Source organism: Gymnoscopelus braueri (genome assembly GCF_963280865.1).
Source record: "Gymnoscopelus braueri genome assembly, chromosome: 10".
Taxonomy (NCBI): domain Eukaryota; kingdom Metazoa; phylum Chordata; class Actinopteri; order Myctophiformes; family Myctophidae; genus Gymnoscopelus; species Gymnoscopelus braueri.
The window spans coordinates 8,409,122-8,429,294 of record NC_137611.1 but is presented as its reverse complement, the minus strand read 5'-3'; the positions used below and the strand labels follow the sequence as shown (position 1 = coordinate 8,429,294).

Below are 20,173 nucleotides of genomic sequence, written 5' to 3'. Positions count from 1 at the left end.
TTCCCTCGTTAAAAACCTTTGACTCCAACATCTTAACAAAATGAAATAAGTATGTTGACTCTGGCTTTGTCCAATGTTCCAATGTTGATTCTGGAAAGTTATGCAAATTTGGGCATATTCCTAATGCCTAATTTGCATATTTAAATATACAATTTCAGAAAACTTGTAATACGATAAATCATTGTCTTCATGTAAGTAATCAACTCAGGAAGTTTCATTATGATAACTCTTTTTTAAATTTTGTCATTCTTTCACCTGTCATGTACGTATGGGGAAAATTACAAAATGTGTGATAACCATGAAAAAGCTGGTCCTGTGGAGAGGTTATCATATATTTATTTACTCGTATTGACCCTATGAACAATTTAATATAGGTTTGGTTTTGCCCACTCTTTCGATAATCATTGCTCAATTTTGGGGCTCTGGCTCATGGACTATTACTAGTGATCCTAGATTACTGAGGCACTGCACTGTCTCTCTGCATTCTATGTATGTGTTTACCTTGCTTACTGTAAGTCTCTCTGGATAAGAAGAGCGTCAGCTAAATGCCTACATTTTATATCTGCTATCTATCTGTGTGTGTGTGTGTGTGTGTGTGTGTGTGTGTGTACATATGTGTGTGTGTGTATGTGTGGGTGTATGTATTGTGTGTATAGATATAGATATATATTGATATATATATATATATAGAGAGAAAGAGTGATAGATATATAGAGAGAGATATATCTATATCTCTCTTTATATATATATCTATATCTCATATGTGTCTGTGTAAAGATCATTTTATACCACAGTTTACAGGTATAAATCAGCGGGTGTTTTTGTTTCCTCATACATACATACATACATGTACAGTATGTACATATACATGTGTGTGTGATTGAAATATAAACTTGATTAATTAGGCCCTCCTATGCAGCTGCATGATTCATTCACTCACTCCAATCACCTGACATTAAATAATGACTGTCATTAAATAATGACTGTCATTAAATAATGCTTTTTACCAGTCAAGGAAATGAGTGTCAGAAAATAAAAGCAGCTTTATTTTAAATGTGCCCCCCGCCCCCCCACCCACATCCTCTGTATGACAGCCAGACAGACAGAGTAGGGTCTTCATCACAGCTGTTGGGGGGGATATTTTCCATGATGGCAAATGGCAATATCTCATCGGAGAAGGCGTGTCACTCAGTGAATTACTGAGAGCACCCCTTTGTCCTCCTCGGTGGGTGCCCAAGACATCCATCCCTCCATCCATCCATCCTCCACCATCCCTCCAGCCAGCCAGCGGTACTCATGGCGGCTGCACCCGTCCAACAGCGCTCGGGGCCGGGGACACCCCAGCGCTCGGGGCCGGGGGGACCCGTACCCCACTCGGGAGGACCCCGGGCGCTGCTACCGCCCTGCTACTACGAGGGATACCTGGAGAAGCGAGGACCGAAGGAGAAGGTAACCATCGCGGTGACAGACAGTAGTCAGTGGGCTGTGTGTGTGGATCCATCCATACCGGCTCTCATCAGAATAATCCCCCTGCCTCCATGTAATGCACTGATCACTGATCAAGCAGCTAAATGGCAATTGTGTTTCGAATTTCTTTCTGTGTGTCTGTCAACTTCCATATTGTGTCGGTTCCTCCGCCGGGCGTCTGTCTGATGTCTGGGCGAGGCGACACATTGTGTCGGTTCCTCTGGGCGAGGCGACACTGACTGACCGGCTGCTGTTATTATTACTATTATTCTGGGGGATTGTGTTTCCACAGCGGCTCGCAAATGCATGGATGTGCACATGACATGACATGTATATTTTATGAATGGACGGCTAAACGAGTCATTTAGCGCAATCACAGTATGTGGGTGTGTGTGTGTGTGTGTGCATGATTATTTATGTATGTATGTGTCAATGTGTGTATGTATGGCCATTTACTCTGTCTACATCGATTATGTCTCTTTATTAGGCTGCTAGTCTTGTTTTCTTATTATTTGAAACATACAGGAATGCAATGGTGGTGTTGTTCACTGCTTTTAACACATTTTCTCTGGCAATGATCAGCCTATAATCTTTAAATGTCAAATCGATACAGTAATGATGGCATCGCACACAGAGAAAGAGAATTGACAATATTCAGTAGGCTAGGTATGGAGGTATGGTGATGCATGTTAATAGCATGTATATGAGGGCTATTAGGACAGGGATGCATAAATGCATAAAGGGAAGAGAGACCATCTCTGCCTCTCCCTCTCTCTCTCATTTGGGAGAGGGGTTCAGGTGCACACATTCATGAGCACCAGCGTTGCCAGATTCTGCGAGAGAAATAAGCAACCAGGTCTTTGAAAACAAGCCCAAAAGAAGTGACTAACTTCATATTAGTTATTTGAATATATACCAATATTTTTTCAAGCTAAATGTTGTCAATGGATCTGCTATTTTCAAAGAATTATTGTGGAAAAAACATTTTGAAATACTTTTGAAACATTTTAACAACACAAATCTGTAGGGGGCTCCATGGCACAAAATGTTTTCAGATGGGGGATATGTGGATAATTACATATTATTTTGGGGGGTTTCCTTAACTTGAAAATGTTTGAGAACCAGCTGGTTTAAACAACATTAGGAAACAAGCCCAAAAATGAATACTCCGCAACCACCAATATTAACAAGAGACTTTACAGAAAACAACAAGCCCAAAGTCACTTACAATAATCAGACATGGCAACACTTCCACAACAGCTGAGCCTCATGCCCTCATCTCCTCCAGCTCATCCCCCTGGGAGAGGAGATGGAGATGGAGATGGAGATGGAGATGGAGAGACACAAAAAAAAAACATCAGGATCTATTGAACACACATGACTAATAGAGACCGACTGACGCCAGCCAGAGGTTTTGGGTCCAGTGGCAATCCCCATTTTGGAGTGTCCTAGACCAGTGGTTCTCAACCAGTGGTCCGGGGAGCGGGGACCACCAGTGGTCCTTGAGGGGGTTCCAGGTGGTCCCCAGCTAAATGATGGAGAGTTGTTAACCAAATGGACCCGTATTAGGTAGATCTTTAACTCTTGAGAGCGTAAAATGAAACCAAATGGACCCTTATTAGATCTTTAACTCTTGAGAGCGTAAAATGAAAGCAAATGGACCCGTAAGGGTCCATTTGCTTTCATTTTACGCTCTCAAGAGTTAAATTATTGTTAAATATCTGCATTACTTAATTAAATAATTGTTATTTTGATTAACGTTTGCCTGTCATCTCTCCTGTGGTACCAACATAACCGTGGCTCAAATGCCGAATAAATAATGGACCGTGATATGAAAAGGGTTGGAAACCAATGGCCTAGAACCACAGGTTCTAAACCTTCTCAGGCCACGACCCCCCAAAATACTCATATTTGAACTGGGGACCCCCCCACCACCCTGACAAGCACTTGACATTGTAGGGGTTGAGGCATTATATTTAGTTTGACTCTGTTCCACAGATAAGTATTGTGAAAATTGTTAATCTACTGTACAAGCTCACAAGCTTGAGGAGGAGGTTGAGAAGGATCAGGTTGAAAGTGGTTAAAAATCGCCACACATTGGGACACAAACAATGGCAGATATTTCGGTCTGGCGCTAATTTGTGACTAGAAACATCTAAACCAGGGGTGGGCAACTTTGTAGATGGTGAGGGCCACAAAATTTCCTCAATCACTCTGGGGGGCCGCATTGTTTATCGGCAGGGACCCCCCCCTCCCCGGTTGACAAAACGGTCCGGGGGCGGTGCGGTTCGGACCAAAATGCCAGGGCTGAATTTTGGTCCCAGCCCGCCCCTGTTTATCAGCACTCTCGCCAGTAGTACCCCATTACTCAAAAAGCCCATAATAGTCACATATGTGATAAATAAGGGATATTAACTATTATTATTTGTTATAACTTTGTTTTTATTTAGCATTTAGTAATGCTTCTATCAACTTACTACAGCTGTACTGCTAAACAAAACTTCACATCTCTGAGTATGCCTTTCAGAGTATTGCTGTAACCTTGGCTTAAAATATACAAAAATGAACACTAGAATTATAGTTAATAAGGCTGAAGCCTTATTAATTTATAATTTATAATTTATAATTTATAATTTATAATGTATAATGTATAATTTATAATTTATAATTTATAATTTATAATTTATAATTTATAATTAATAAGCGCTCTCGTTTATTTTAATAGAACTATTAAAATAAACGAGAGCGCGCTCTACTGGTGGACTGTTGTAATTAAAATGGTTCATGGAAAGTTGCATGTTTGGAACAGTTGAAGGCAATAGTTCACCATTTCCGATATGTTTAGATTACTTTGTTTTTCTTTGTGAAAAAAAAAAAAAAACTATTAAAAAAAAAAAAAAAAAAAAACTTTTTTTTTTTTTCTTTTTTTTTGGATTTTGGCCTGGGGCCGCATTGAGTCACGGTGCGGGCCGCATGCGGCCCGCGGGCCGCCAGTTGCCCATCCCTGATCTAAACCCTCTAAATGAAATGTTGTCTTTTAATTGCTACACTGTGTGTGTGTGTGTGTGTGTGTGTGTGTGTGTGTGTGTGTGTGTGTGTGTGTGTGTGTGTGTGTGTGTGTGTGTGTGTGTGTGTGTGTGTGTGTGGTGGAGGAACATATTATGGCCTTGGGATATAACTGTCATTTTATTGTCCTTGTGTGAACTTTGGGAGTCTTCAGTCTGGGGCCACGCGTTCACTAACGTGTTCTCTGTGGAATGACATTTGGGAGGATTGCAAAAGTCAAATGCAAAAAGGTTGACTAGGTACCGTTAGATCTCAGCTTTCATAGGCAGTCTGTCTATCTGGAGAAGATCATGTTTCATATTATATCCTTGAGAAGTTAAGGGGGGGAGAAAAGAAAACAATATTTATTTTCTCACTTTCTCTATATAGTAAGTCATCAATGTGCTATCTTTTTTCTTCTGTGTGTTAATAAGCATGTGCAGCAGTTATAGCTGGTTTGACCGTAATGTAACCTTGTTCTGATCAGTGTTTGGATCTATTATGTGTGTTATTATTGTGTGCAGATCCAAGTACATTAATTCAAATGTTTGTGTGTGTGTGTGTGTGTGTGTGTGTGTGTGTGTGTGTGTGTGTGTGTGTGTGTGTGTGTGTGTGTGTGTGTGTGTGTGTGTGTGTGTGTGTGTGTGTGTGTGTCGCAGGCCTCCAGGCGACTTTGGACCTGTCTGTGTGGAAACACCCTGTTTTTCTTCAATAATGCCAAGGACACACATGTGAGCATATACTGTACTGTATAGTAGGCTATATTACTGTATATATCCCTCATTATGTCTTAGTGAATAAAATAGTGTAGCCTTTTCACCGGTTTCACTATAAATCAGTTTTACTGTGAAATTATTACAGTTTTACAGAAATTACTGTGACTTATTCTACCAGTGTGTTTCAATATAACTGAATCCACTTCTCTTTATGAATTATGAAATATACATTCTGACTGTCGGCTATGCTAGACAATCCACAAGCTCACAACGGGTAGCAATGCGGAGTTTCGTAGATCGGTTATAAAAAAAAAAGAAGTTGCACATTTTTGCATATAATGACATGCCCAAAATAGGGATGTTAAGTTGAAAGTGGTTAACAACAAACCCAGGGAATGCCAAAATAGTTGAAAGAATTTTATTGAGTTCATTGTCAGGTAGATTTAAATAACTGTAATACCTTCAACCCCTACAGTAACAGAAGCGATGTTCATGTACGATGACCAGTGAACTACAAAAGAGAACTAATCGTTCATTGATTTTTGCTTCATTGGCTGTTTATGGAGTAAAACATAACTCTCTGGCAAAAGAGGTAGTAAACTAACCCTTATGTCGATCGGATTTTTTGAAATGTTTTGAAATTCTTTGAAACCGTTCGCCTACAATGTCATGCCAAAATAGGGACAGATTATTAAACAGTTATTTTATTGAAAGACCAATTATTGATTTATTTTAATGATTGCTTACATTGATTAGTTTGAATAACTGTTGCAGCTGTATTTAAAGTGTTCAATCAAAACAATGTGTGTGCTGTACAGTATGTGGAGAAGCTGGACCTGGGAGGCTTCGTATCGTTGAAGGACGACTGTAGTCGAGACAGAAACCTGGAGGCAGCCAGGCTCATCCTGAGGATGAAGGATGGAGAGACCAAACTCACAGTAATACCACTGACCCCCCCCACACACACACACACACACACGCACACACACACACACACACACGCACACGCACACGCACACGCACACGCACACGCACACGCACACACATTATGAACACATTTTACAAGTGTTGACTTTGTGTTTCAGGCTCCAAACCTGGAAGCAAGGGAGCTATGGAAAGGTTTCCTCTACTCTGTTATAGATGTAAGTGACTCGCCTCTCTCTCCACGCACGCACACATGCACGTCACACATATATTGCAGCCAGTGGTGGAAAGTAACTAAGTTACATTATAGCAACATAAGTTAAAAAAAAGCAAAGATTTGAGTTACAAATGTTTGCTTTGAAAAATACATATTCAAAGATTTGCACACATTTCACGATAAAAATAAATAAATAAATAGCAGATATACAAGCTCGAGCTTGTATATCTGCTATTTTTGAATAGCCAAAGAAATCAAAAAATGACACACATAGATGCGTTCCCGGTCTTAAAGGGTTAAACAAGATAGTTATAGATATCATTCTTGCTGTGGGTGGACCTCTAGTTAAGAAACAAAAATCCAAACATCCATGACTTCTTAACAGCGTAGTGAGTGACCGCTGCCGGTCATCAAATTATTGGCTCAGGAATGCGACAAAAACTAAAAAATATCCATGAATTCAAGTCTCCATGGGGGTGACTAATCGATAGGAAATTTTAGGGGTGAACTATCCCTTTTAAAGGTGCTTTTAATGCTGTCATGAGAAGTCATAATGTTGATGCTCTGTGTTGCCGTTGTTCCAGCTCAACGCGCCGTCCTGTCTGACCCTGCTGCCCGGTCAGCTCCAGATGCTGAGGGAGGTGGTGGACAAGGAGAGGTCCAGGAGGAGAGCGCGCACCCCCACCCGCGCTCCACCCTCCCCCCTCTCCGTGCCCTTAGTGGGGGAGATCCCAGCGTGAGTCAGTCTGCCGGGCACCATGGAGATTCATTATTCATGTTAAAGAGGAGGTGGGGGGGTTGGAGTGAACGTATTGTTAAATGTCAGACATACGTTACACTGCAAGGCAGCCAGTCAGCAGTATAGAGTTGGAGTTATTATTCTGGCCTCTAAAAGGTGCTGAGCAAAGAAGAATCTGAATCATCTTTATTGTCACATCACAGGTTTACAGGTGTAAAGAAATAGTTTTTGTGCAAACTCCATCGTTTTTCTTGTTTCCAGATAGAAGTTTAGACACAAGGTGCATGAGAATAGCGGCTTGTATATACTGTTCATGGTATAGACATTAACCCATTCAATCCGGGAACGCATCTGTGTCATTTTAAGATTTATTTGGCTATTCAAAAATAGCAGATCTACAAGCTCATAGCGTGGCACCGAGTGCCGAGCTATGAGCTTGTAGACTTTTTGAAAAATCATGAAAATGCAAGTGAAAGTGCAAATCTTTGAATATATATATATATATTTCAAATGATTTAACTCAAATCTGTGCTTCTGGGGGTCCCTGGGACAACATATTTTGAGATGGGGGTCCGCGGCCAAATACATATCTAAAAGTGTTTTCTAACAGTATGATGCTGAATGCCAAGCACAGAGGCATTGGACTCCCATGTTTTTTATAGTCTTTGGTATGACCCGGCCGGGGATCGAACCCTGACCTCCTAATCTCAGGGCGGACACTCACATGATGGCCACTGAGCTGGTTGGATTGTGACCGGTCAGCAAATTTTTAGGAATGCGACAAAAACAAAAAAAAATCCTTGAAAAGTCTCCATGGGGTGACTAATCAATAGAAAAAGTCATTTTGGGGTGAACTATCCCTTTAAGACGAAGGCCTTGTCCTCCCAGAGACAGAGAGAGGGAATCCAGCGCCACATGTTCCAGCTTGTCTGTCTCTGTCCCTGTCCCCGTCCCTGTCCCTGTCCCTGTCCCTGTCCCCGTCCCTGTCCCTGTCCCTGTCCCTGTTCCTGTCCCTGTCCCTGTCCCTGTCCCTGTCCCTGTCCCTGTCCCTGTCCCTGTCCCTGTCCCTGTTCCTGTCTCTGTCCTGGGAGGTGTCCATGAACCAGATGGCTCTCATGTTGGTGCTGTTGTCAAGTGGCTGTTGTCTACCTTCATTACACCATTCATTCATCTCCATAAGTGATCGGGTTGGCTGATTTCATTACTCTGTGTGTGTGTGTGTGTGTGTGTGTGTGTGTGTGTGTGTGTGTGTGTGTGCGTGTGCGTGTGTGCGTGTGTGTGTGCAGGTGTTTCCGGCCTGTGTCCCGTACGGAGGCAGAGGTGTTGTTAGAGAGACACCCAGACTGTGGGAACATGTTGCTGCGTCCAGGCAGAGATGGAATCTCCCTGGCTGTCACCACTAGACAAGACCTCAACGGGTAGGACCCTCCTCTCTATCACTGTACTGTACTGTACTGTACTGTACTGTACTGTACTGTACTGTACTGTACTGTACTGTACTGTACTGTACTGTACTGTACTGTACTGTACTGTATATTTCAAAAGATCAAAAAGAAATGTAACAAAAAAATCACAACTTTTCATCAATTAAACATATTTTTATTTTAAAAATATTTTTTTGGGGGCTTTTTCCGCCTTTATTGATAGGAAAGTAGACTGACAGGAAATGGGGAGAGAGATGGGGGGGGGGTGACATGCGGAAAAGGTCGTCGGGATCGGGAGTCGAACCCACGACACGCTGTCAGGCTTGGATTACCAGTTTAGGTGCCCAGACGGTTACGCCAACCGTCCGGGCAACATCTTTCAAAAGCATTTCATAAATAAAATAGAATAAAATAATTTCCATGAAATAAAAACAACGATCAAGAAGTAGTGAAAATAGCAGATCTACAAGTTTGTTGATCTGCTATTTTCACTAGTTTGCGTTCCGGGCAAACGTCTAATTTTTCTTTTGTGTCTTGAGGTAAAAAGTTTGGGAACCACTGATATTTCAAAACTATTGAAAACAATAGTATTTGCGGAACTTTTGGAAACAGTGGAACAGGATTGAAAAGATTAAAGAGTTGGTTTGATTCAAATACATTGACACTAAATTTGAGTAAAACAAAGTACATAATATTTGGGAATCGTATACAGACATGCAAAAGTGTCACTTTTCAGCTACAGTCACCTTTTTGAACCCAAATAGGGCAATTGTGTGACACCTGACCCGAAAGAAAACAACATGTTGTCACCTTTTTCACCTCGGGACTGTTTGCATGCCTGCGTATAATTAATACAAACAAAACACTTTCAATAAATGAAATAGAAATTGAACAAGTAACTGAAATCAAATTTCTTGGAGTAATAATTGATAACAAAGTATGCTGGAAGCCTCATAAAATTATTTAAAAACTAAAATAGCGAAGTCTATTGCAATACTATATAAGGTCAAAGATTTTTTAAATAAAAGTTCATTATACATGTTGTACTGTTCCTTTATACTCCCATACATAACGTACTGTGTGGAAGTGTGGGGAAACACGTACAAAACAAATACTCATTCAATATTCATCCTTCAAAAAAGAGCCATAAGAATTATACATAAAACTACATATAGAGAACCAACTAACCAACTCTTTATCAAATTAAAAGCACTAAAATTCAAAGATTTGGTTGACCTTAAAACAGTTCAAATAATGTACAAAGCAGAAAATAGATTATTACCAAACAATATCCAAAAGTTGTTCCAAACGAGAGAAAGTCATTACAATTTGAGAGGAGTCTGTATGTTTGATCAGCCATTAGTGAGGACTAATGCAAAATATCACTGTATTTCTGTTAAAGGAGTTACTCTGTGGAACAAATGCAGAGATGAATTGAAACAAAGTGCGACATGGAATGCGTTCAAGCAAATGTTTAAAATGGACATACTAAATACATATAGAATAGAATAGCTTGTTAGGTATAATAAATGTACTGTAGGTTAGAACTGGAGCATAATTTCGACTGACTAGTATGTTTGATTGTTTGTTTGTTTTGTTTTTTTGGTGCCTTTTTTAACTTGTTTTGTTGTTTAAATGAAAGTGTGTAAACACTGGGGCGGAAAGCCAAAATATATTTTCTTAAAGTTTGAGATATTTGAGACATATAAAGAAGGGGTAGGACCTGATAAGTTTTCACAAAACTTCTTCCTACTCCTTTTTCGAACATACTATAATTCAAGGATGTTATAATAATTTTGGCGCTGTTTTTTTATTAATTCTTTCTTCTTTTTTTCTCCTTTGTCTTTTCTCATTTATATATTTTTTAATATGTTCGAAATAAATAAATAAATGAATGAAAAAATGAATGGAATATATATATATATATATATATATATATATATATATATATATATATATATATATATATATATATATACACATATGTGTACTGTACTGTGATGATGATACTTCATCTCTCTCTCTCTCTCTCTCTCTCTCTCTCTCTCTCTCTCTCTCTCTCTCTCTCTCTCTCTGTAGGTCAGTGTTCAGACACTACAGAGTGACTCAGAGAGAGCAGGGCGGTTACATCATCGATGTAGAAAACCCAGTAAGTATCCTAATGTATAAATACTATTATATCAGTCATGATAGCGTATTGGTGACGGGGGGGGGGGGGGGGGGGGTACTGTTGGTGTGAGAGTGAACATTAGTGTTGATTTTAACAGCAAATTAGTTTTAGTCATAGTCTTTTAAATCAAATTCCATTTAGTTTTTGTCATATTTTAGTCACCTGAAATGTTTTACTGTTAGTCTAGTTTTAGTCGACTAAATCTAAAGTTGATTTAGTCGACTAGAATGTATGTTGGTGGTGCCTTGATGCTGTCGTAATGGCTGATTTTACACTTGGTTGCATGCTGAAAATAGACGATCTACAAGCTCACAACGCGTCGCAGCGCGACGCGTTGTGAGCTTGTAGATCTGCTATTTTCAGAGCGCAACAACTGAGCACAACCAAACATGAAATTACTTGTCTTTTAGTTCTACTGGATCTCTTCTCCACGTTTTTATTTAGTTTTCGTCAGTTTAAAAAGGAGTCGACAAACATTTTTCGTCATAGTTTTAGTGGACGAAATCAACACTGGCAGAACATATGGTCTCTGTCGTGGTGGAAACCTCATATGTCCAAAACAGTTAATTTTCAGGATTCAAATTCAAAAATAGCAAAAGTAGCAGATCTATACAAGCTCAAAACGCGTCGCTTGTAGATCTGCTACTATTGATGCTTCTGTGTGACGCTGCAGTTATGATCAAGTAGGCCATTCATTTACATTAAAAAACACCAACAGTTAGAATATGGAGATAAGAGGTTTCTGCCCGACAACAACGATATGAACATGTAGTGATGTTGTTGTTGTTGTTGTGATCCACTAGATCCCCTGCTCCACGCTCCATGAGGTCATAGACGCCCTGGTGGACAAGACAGCAGGAACGCTGCAACCCTTCCTATTGGAGGAGCCTTATGAGGAGAACATCAGTGAGAACACACACACACACACACGCACGCACACACACACACACGCACACACACACACACACACACACTAGCCCTCCGTATCTTATTCTTTCCAACCCCACGTTTATGCCTGACTCTTTTAATGTTTTTATTTCATTGTATCTTGTGATAAACTGTGTTTATTGTCCTCATCATCAGCGTACGTTTCGTCCAACGATGAGAACGGAGAGCGGATGCTCCACACCGCCCCCTCCAGCCCCCTGCCCAGAGCCCCCGCCCTGCCCCCCAAACAAGGTACACACACACACACACACACACACACACACACACACACACACACACACACACACACACACCCTCCACCTCATGATATCCCTCCCCCCATTTAGAGACCCCCTGCAGTGAGTACAGTGAGTGTGGAAATGTTTTAGAGACCCTTTCCATCACCTGTACTAACATCTGTACTAACCTGTGTGTGTGTGTGTGTGTGTGTGTGTGTGTGTGTGTGTGTGTGTGTGTGTGTGTGTGTGTGTGTGTGTGTGTGTGTGTGTGTGTGTGTGTGTGTGTGTGTGTGTGTGTGTGTGTGTGTGTGTGTGTGTGTGTGTGTGTGTGTGCATGTGCGTGCATCAGATGGTTGTACTTCAGTTCAGTTTATTTTCAGCACTTTTGGACAAAAGAATACACATCTGTGTAATGTCCAATAGTGTAATTTAGAACAAGGCACAATCTCTAAAGTCCATGGTACAGATTGTCACGTCCATTTGACATAATAAAGTGTTCAAGATGCAGAACAAGGGAGACAGAGAGAAGCATAATGCTTATGCATTATGCGACCTAGGCTCAGTTTGCATACATAAATTAGATTGTCACAGTGTTTACAGCACACTTCAAGAATACACAGATTAACATGGTGTTCTGCACACATTCACACAGCATGCCCTCCCACACATGAGACCTCTCTCTCTCTCTCTCTCTCTCTCTCTCTCTCTCTCTCTCTCTCTCTCTCTCTCTCTCTCTCTCTCTCTCTCTCTCTCTCTCTCTCTCGTGAGAGTCAAGATGGCAAAGAGATACATGGAGCGCAAGTGTCACTGTGGAATGGCAGGTCTAACCAGTGTGTTTGTGTGTACTCAGATGGTTGTACTAACCTGTGTGTGTGTGTGTGTGTGTGTGTGTGTGTGTGTGTGTGTGTGTGTGTGTGTGTGTGTGTGTGTGTGTGTGTGTGTGTGTGTGTGTGTGTGTGTGTGTGTGTGTGTGTGTGTGTGTGTGTGTGTGTGTGTGTGTGTGTGTGTGTGTGTGTGGTCAGTGGTACTAACCAGTGTGTTTGCGTCCTCAGACCGGTGGTGCAGTAAAGTGGTCTCCAGAAGCCCCGCCCCTGACCGCCGCATCCTCACCTCCTCAGTGCCCTCCTCCCCCACCAACCCCATGAGGAGACTCATCCTGTCCCCCTCCCCCCTAGCACACAGTGAGTGTCCCCTCACCCCGTCCCCAATGTCCCCCCTAGCACACAGTGAGTGTCCCCTCACCCTGTCCCCCCTGTCCCCCCTAGCACACAGTGAGTGTCCCCTCACCCTGTCCCCCCTGTCCCCCCTAGCACACAGTGTCTGTCCCCTGTCCCCCCTAGCACACAGTGTCTGTCCCCTCACCCTGTCCCCCCTCTCACATAGTGAGTGTCCCCTCACCCTGTCCCCCCTGTCCCCCCCTGTCCCCCCCTGTCCCCCCCTGTCCCCCCTAGCACACAGTGTCTGTCCCCTCACCCTGTCCCCCCTCTCACATAGTGAGTGTCCCCTCACCCTGTCCCCCCCTGTCCCCCCTAGCACACAGTGTCTGTCCCCTCAACCCCGTCCCCCCAGCACACAGTGTCTGTCCCCTCACCCTGTCCCCCCTAGCACACAGTGAGTGTCCCCTCAACCCTGTCCTCCCTAGCACACAGTGTCTGTCCCCTCACCCTGTCCCCCCTCTCACATAGTGAGTGTCCCCTCATACGGTCCTCTCCTGACTGTCATCACTCCTTCCTCATACCTCATACTTTATTTATTTATGTACACTCATTCCAGGTCAGTCCCTATAGGTCTTTAAGTCTATTCAAGGCTGTGTTTTATTGGTAATAGAATGTACACAATACCTACTGGTGGTCTATTACACCAAATAGTTTCTCAGAGTGGGTGCTGTGACGCAAGTCCAGGGGTGTCGCAGAATGCTTTGATAATATTTGGGAATTTATCAATATCACTTCAGTTTAACCACGTCGTAGTCCCTGGTATGCTTAGTAAAACGGATCTGAATCTGAATCGCACGTTCCTTTTCCATCTACACCAAATCTCTTTGCCAAAAATAGCAGTTGCGATGCGTTGTGAGCTTGTAGATCTGCAATGTTTTTGCAAATGTTCAGTGTACCTCAGAGTATACATTAATGAGCTAAAGTGTGTGTGTGTGTGTGTGTGTGTGTGTGTGTGTGTGTGTGTGTGTGTGTGTGTGTGTGTGTGTGTGTGTGTGTGTGTGTGTGTGTGTGTGTGTGTGTGTGTGTGTGTGTGTGTGTGTGTGTGTGTGTGTGTGTGTGTGTGTGTGTGTGTGTGTGTCCACAGCGCTCAACGAGGAGCTCAAGTTGAAGCTGGAGAAGAGACGAGCCAGTCAGGATTAGAGCGTGGTACCACATCCTGCCACACTGCAGCTCAGTGGCGCTGCAACCGTCCATTCTGTTCTTATCCATGACTTTTTACATTTATCAAATACGGCAGTCCAGAACCGTGTTTTGGGGGATTTTTCAAAAATATATATATCAAGGAATCAAAAAAAACTAATGTTCTCACAAAAATTGCAAAAATAGCCACAAGCTGTTTTTGCTATTTTTGCTACTGTATTTAAAAAAGATAAATAATAACAGCACAACTACAACTCACTGTCTTCAGTGCCAAACCATCCAACCACTGCTATCTACCTGCAGCTAAACATTCATATAAACCATAACCACTACTGTCTATCTGCAGCTAAACATTCAAATTGGTGCCTTCCTTCTGGATGGAATTCAGTCGACAGTAAATGACCACCAGAGCTTCGCCATTATCAGGATTGTGTTACTTTTGGTGTGATTTAAAGGTGCTATAAGGGATATGTTTTGGATCAAACAGAAGGTTTTTTGTTCTTGTTAAAAGGTTAAAGATCTATATTCTGATAGTAATCATTGCTGAGTGTGTGTTCAGTCCCACCCAGGCTCAGAAGAGATTGAGTGAGATGGAGGAGAGCTCTGGTGGTGAACACCCTTTTATTGCCCCTCAGCGGGGTATAAAGAGGATGAAGTCAGTCAGTAAGTAAGAACCTGCTTATTGGATTGGTTCTCTCTAAACCTTTTCATGTCAAGGACCCCCAAAATTATATGTATTTGGCCACGGACCCCCATGTCAAAATATTTAGTTCCAGGAACCCCCCCCCAGAAGCAATCATTATATTCAAAGATTCGCAAAAAAAAATTAAGATTTTTAAAAAATAGCAGATCTACAAGCTCATAGCGCGGCACTCGGTGCCGCGCTATGAGCTTGTAGATCTGCTATTTTTGAATAGCCAAAGTATAAAAGGTTAAAGTGGTTAAAATGATTGTGATGCTATATTATCACAGTTAGCTGGTGACCCCCTGGAGCCCCCCCAAGAACCCCTGGGGGTTCCCCGGACCTCACTTTGAGAACCAATGCTCTAACAACACGGGCTGGGGTTGTGGAGACGTCTGGGACAGTGTTGTGTTCACACTGCGGCCTCGCACCATGCTGCTTGGCGTCGCGCGGGGTAACCAACCTCATCCACCACAGAACTCTGTCCAGCTGTGTCCAGCTGTTACTATAGCTGCCTCTGAACAACAACAACTCTTCCACAATGAACTAACTGTCTTTTTCTGAGAGCTTGAAGAACATTGACCGAACAGGAACTGAACTGTAGAAGCATTTGACAAATAGTGAACCAACATCTGAGCCTTTTGGTATTGTTTTTTTCCCCCCTCTCTCTCTTTTTTGATTTTTTTTTTTTCTTCATATAATTGATCCTCCTCACTAATGCTCGTTATGAGATGGCACCATTTCTGTCTTATTTGCTGTGTCTCAGAGGAAGGCAGCGGACAGTTCAGAAACCTGCTGCTTAACCAGTGACATTTCTGCCTGCTTGATATCTACTGTTACAACACTGGAGAGAGAGAAGCTGAACTGAACCGTTGACCAAAAACCATCCCTGGAGGGACTTGGTGAAGTGTGGTGAAGGACAAATACCGCACAAGCCAAACATACTGTATTTGAGCTCAGTAATACTTACTATTGACTTAATATTTTAATGGTGTTATTTAGGTTGAGAGATGTGTTACAGACTATAGCACAGGTTTTCACAGCGAGGCTGCAGCCCCCAGGAGGGCCACCAGGCGGTGCTATGAGGCCAATTGGACAGAAGAGGAAAATGTATCAAAAATAAATAAATAACACATTTCAACTTTCAAACTTTCAAAAAGTAAAAAAAAAAAGATAACAACCCGTCGCATCTTGACACGTTATAGATCGGCTGTTTCCACTATTTTTGTTTTTATACATATTATTTTAAAACCATTTCACAATGGGGGGTGGGGGGGGGGGGGCTCGCAGCCAGACAGAAGCTCTGACTATTTGGGGGTCCTTCCTTGGCATGGAAAGCTTTGGGAACCCTGCCCTGACCTAGAATCCCTATTCCAGCTCATTGACTGTATTGTTGGTTTAATGAGCCTGAAGCCTGCAGGCTTATCTCTGACTCAACCTAAATCTAATCTGTACTGTATTGTCACAGTGCTGATATTCCAGTGAATTCTGTATTCTCTGTACTGTATGTGATCCTACTGTACTGTATGCGATCCTATGCTGTACTGTATGTGATCCTATACTGTACTGTATGTGATCCTACTGTACTGTATATGATCCTATACTGTACTGTATGTGATCCTACTGTACTGTATGTGATCCTACTGTACTGTATGTGGTACTACTGTACTGTATGTGATCCTACTGTACTGTATGTGATCCTACTGTACTGTATGGTGCTATAACTGACCTCAAATACCTTGGATCCTGGAAGTATTACGCCCGATTTGTACTTACTTTTGTGTCGGTGTCTCACATCAAGCATAGCAGAGCTAAAGGATGCGACTTGGTTTGTGATTTTGCAGATCTGCATTTTTTAATTTTTTTAAAGGGGCTTAAAGTGGTTTGCTTAACGTTAAATGTTCTCAAATGGATTGTTTTTTAAATGTTGCACACAAAATATCGGTCAAAACATCAGTAATTGATTCTCTGGGACACTGGGTGGGTTTCTGGGGGCCCCAGGGGTCCTTGAGAGGGTTGTGCCCTATTCAATTCTTTGGCTATTCAGAAATAGCAGCTCTACAAGCTCTTAAGTCTTCTATTTTTGGCGTGAGACACTATCTTAAACCAAATATAAATCAGGCTTTAGAGTCACCAGGGACATTTTTAAACTCTTTGGTACTGGTCTGTTTATCAACAGAAAAGAGTTGCCAATTGTAATTTTCAATACATAACTGTCTCAATGAATACACTGTATTTATATGTAAGGCTGCCCTCTAGTGGAATGGATGTTGAACTACTACTGACTGTCCCCAATAGTGGAATGTCAACTCAAACTGACATGTTTGGGTTTATAAACAGTGAAATAGCCAGAGTCTGAGGAAACTAGGCTTTTGCGTTAAGTTTACATCATGCCTTTCTGCTGCCAGACTTTACTTCCCACTATGGCAGAGCCTGACCGATATATCGGTTTGGACGATATATATTGACCATTGTTTGACCTTTTTCACAACATCGGTTTTGCCGATGTGTCCCGATGTTTAATCACTTTCAACCAATGGCGTCCCTATTTTGGGCAATGTCATAGCTAGGTGAAAAGTTTTGAACGTTTTCAAGAACGTTCGGGTAACTGGTGGTCTCTTAGGACATTGGTCGGGCTCTGTATTATAGGCACATCATTTAATGCAGGTCTGATGGGTAAAAAGCAACAATAAAAACTAATCTCAGAATGGATAGGTATGTTTACCAAGACCAAACGGATGACTTTATTTCATGTCATCTTTTTTTTTTGTTCTTTCTTTTTTTGTATCTGTGCAAATGTTTATAAGTCTCCATGAAGTGCCGTAGCACTAGAGGTCATGTGTGATAGACCGGCTTAAAATGGTCTTCTTACTCCGATCGATCTCTTGTACATTTGTATTATATCTTCTGTGTTGTGTCTGTTTTCATACTATTATCAAAGAACAGTGTTGTTCATTACATCTCGAGGGCATTAAACTGTTTTTGCATGAAAGTTATTTGCTCGTTTTGTGAATTCATTTACATTTGGCGGACCCCCAAAAAAACGAAGGAGTTTCTACACATTTTTCATTAATCTGCATGTTTTGTCTTCAACGGCAATGTGGAAAATGAGGCAATTTTATGTAAGTAGTTAATCAACACCATGAAACATTATCAATGCACAAGCTCAGAATCAGTCACTTTGTATGCAGGTAGGCTACAGTAGGTGGCCAGTGACTTTGGCCAGTTTCACTTTCAAAACCTTTGCATCATGCATGTCACACAAACAGAATGCGATGCGTTTTGTTCATATAACAAGTTTGTTCAGTCCTATCCACAAATCCACATTATCAAAACCATTGGTGTTGTGTGCTGGATTCGAACCAACATCATCTCGGGTCACGCGCTCCATGCAGGCGGTGTGGAAGGAAAATGGCCAAAGTCACTGGACACCTCACCTACTGTATGAGGTTGATAAAATGTACTTTCTTTGCCATTCTATTCTGTGAAAACCACACAATCTAGAAAGATGGCACTCAGTAGAGTGCCTATCTATGCCAACTCTATGCGATCGTCAACATATGCCATTTCCAATGGAAAACAGCGGCCTTTGGCTGGTTCACAGAACGGCTGCGTCACGGTGAGGCCGGCAGCCAGCGCCACATGCTGTCTTTTCAAACAACTCCCTCCCTACGGCGTCAGGAAATCTCAGCAGGGCTACCTTTTGGTTCACCGGGGCAGTTTTCCGCGGCGGTACACGGAATCTGGGATGTTGTTCAAGTTCTTCTTGAGCCATACAGCAGATTTTGGCTGTCTGATTTTTCACCGTCTGTGGTCCAGCCACATGAAGCCACGGAAGTGGAGGCGTGTGACTGGATTTCTAGTGATGACGACTAACAGACTATAGTCCAGGGATTTTATGCAAAAATGGGGGTCGACCTCACACTAATTGCAACAAAACCAAACTGAACTGATTTTGTATCCTCAATATGTCCCGAATGACAGAAATAAAGGCGTAAGGAATTGTAGGAAGGGAAAGTTTGAAAATAGCCTATAAGTACAACCCTAACGAAAACGCTTTTTAGCCCTTTCTGCTAGATTTGACCATGCTGCAAGCAAAAAAAACGTCCTTGCATCCAATCTCGGCCACAGTATCAGTACGTCAACTCAGCCCAGGTGATAATCTATTTTCTATTGATTACTTTTATGCTAATCTAATACGTAATCGAAAAACACTTTCACTCCAGGGACACTAGAGTTCATTTGGTTAACTAGGTAAAAAAGCAAGATGATAATTGCACTTTTACCTTTCATCTTTTATTCCATTTACTATTCCATTTTCTACTGATTATTTCTCTTTAAATGGCCTTTTATGCCTTTTGTAAAGCACTTTGAATTGCTCTGCTGATACAAACACTTTTGCTTTGCCTTGCCTTACATGGACTTAAAGGACTCGTAGTGCAAGAGGTTCTCTCTATCAGGTTACTTTACAATGGAGGGCTTTGTTGATAACGCCGTGCCAGCCAGGTACTTAGGAATTCTGATGTGATTCTTTGACAGCTTGGCAAAGCCAGGAGCGCATTTCAGCATTCCCATGATATTTCTGTTGATGGTCTAAGAAGCTGCATGCCACTCAGAGGGTCTATTCTGTGCACGTTTTGAGGCGGCGTGGCACAGCTGTGTAGTGTAGCCCAGTGGTTCTCAACATGTGGGTCGGGACCCCCAGGGGGGTCCCCACATGATTTTGAGGGGGTTCCCAGATGGCAGTGAAGTGACAATTTAAGTTTTTAACTTTTAAGACAAAAAACTGAAAGAAAAGAAAAAGACCATTACTGCATCAAAAGTAATCGACAAACTATACTATACTAAAAACTGGTCAAACATTGGCCAAATTGTCAAATAATATAAGACAGAGGCAAAATTTGTGAAAATAGCTACAAGCACACAACGCCTCGCAACGCGAGGCGTTGTGTGCTTGTAGATCAGCTCTTTTCACAATATTTATCTGTGGAACCGAGTCAAACTAATTATAATGCCTCAACTCAAATATGATTTTTTTGGGAGGTCCCCAGTTCAAATATGATTATTTTTGTGGGGTCCCCAGTTCAAATATGATTATTTTGGGGGGTTGTGGGTTGAAAAAGCTGAGAACCACTGGTGTAGCCCATAAGACAACAGCTTCTGCATTCTATTCTAAAGACAGGCAGCTAGGATTCCAAGCTAATAAGAAACTCCTTTCTCTTCCTGGTTAGCACGCTGAAATGGAAGCCATTGTTCTTGCATTGAT

The 20,173-nt window shown here is 41.9% G+C and overlaps 1 protein-coding gene across 1 annotated transcript; it reads left to right on the top strand.

The window, feature by feature from the left end:
* Positions 1-1,296: 1,296 nt before the first annotated feature.
* On the top strand, positions 1,297-14,358 carry stap2a (signal transducing adaptor family member 2a; the record flags this gene model as incomplete). Its single annotated transcript, XM_080438955.1, has 11 exons — positions 1,297-1,449; positions 5,172-5,243; positions 6,047-6,166; positions 6,314-6,370; positions 6,954-7,105; positions 8,395-8,526; positions 10,612-10,681; positions 11,506-11,608; positions 11,786-11,881; positions 12,921-13,049; positions 14,170-14,358. 11 exons carry the CDS (start codon positions 1,297-1,299, stop codon positions 14,223-14,225), a joined length of 1,140 nt encoding a protein of 379 aa, XP_080295081.1. The 3' UTR covers positions 14,226-14,358.
* Between the last annotated feature and the right edge of the window lie 5,815 nt (positions 14,359-20,173).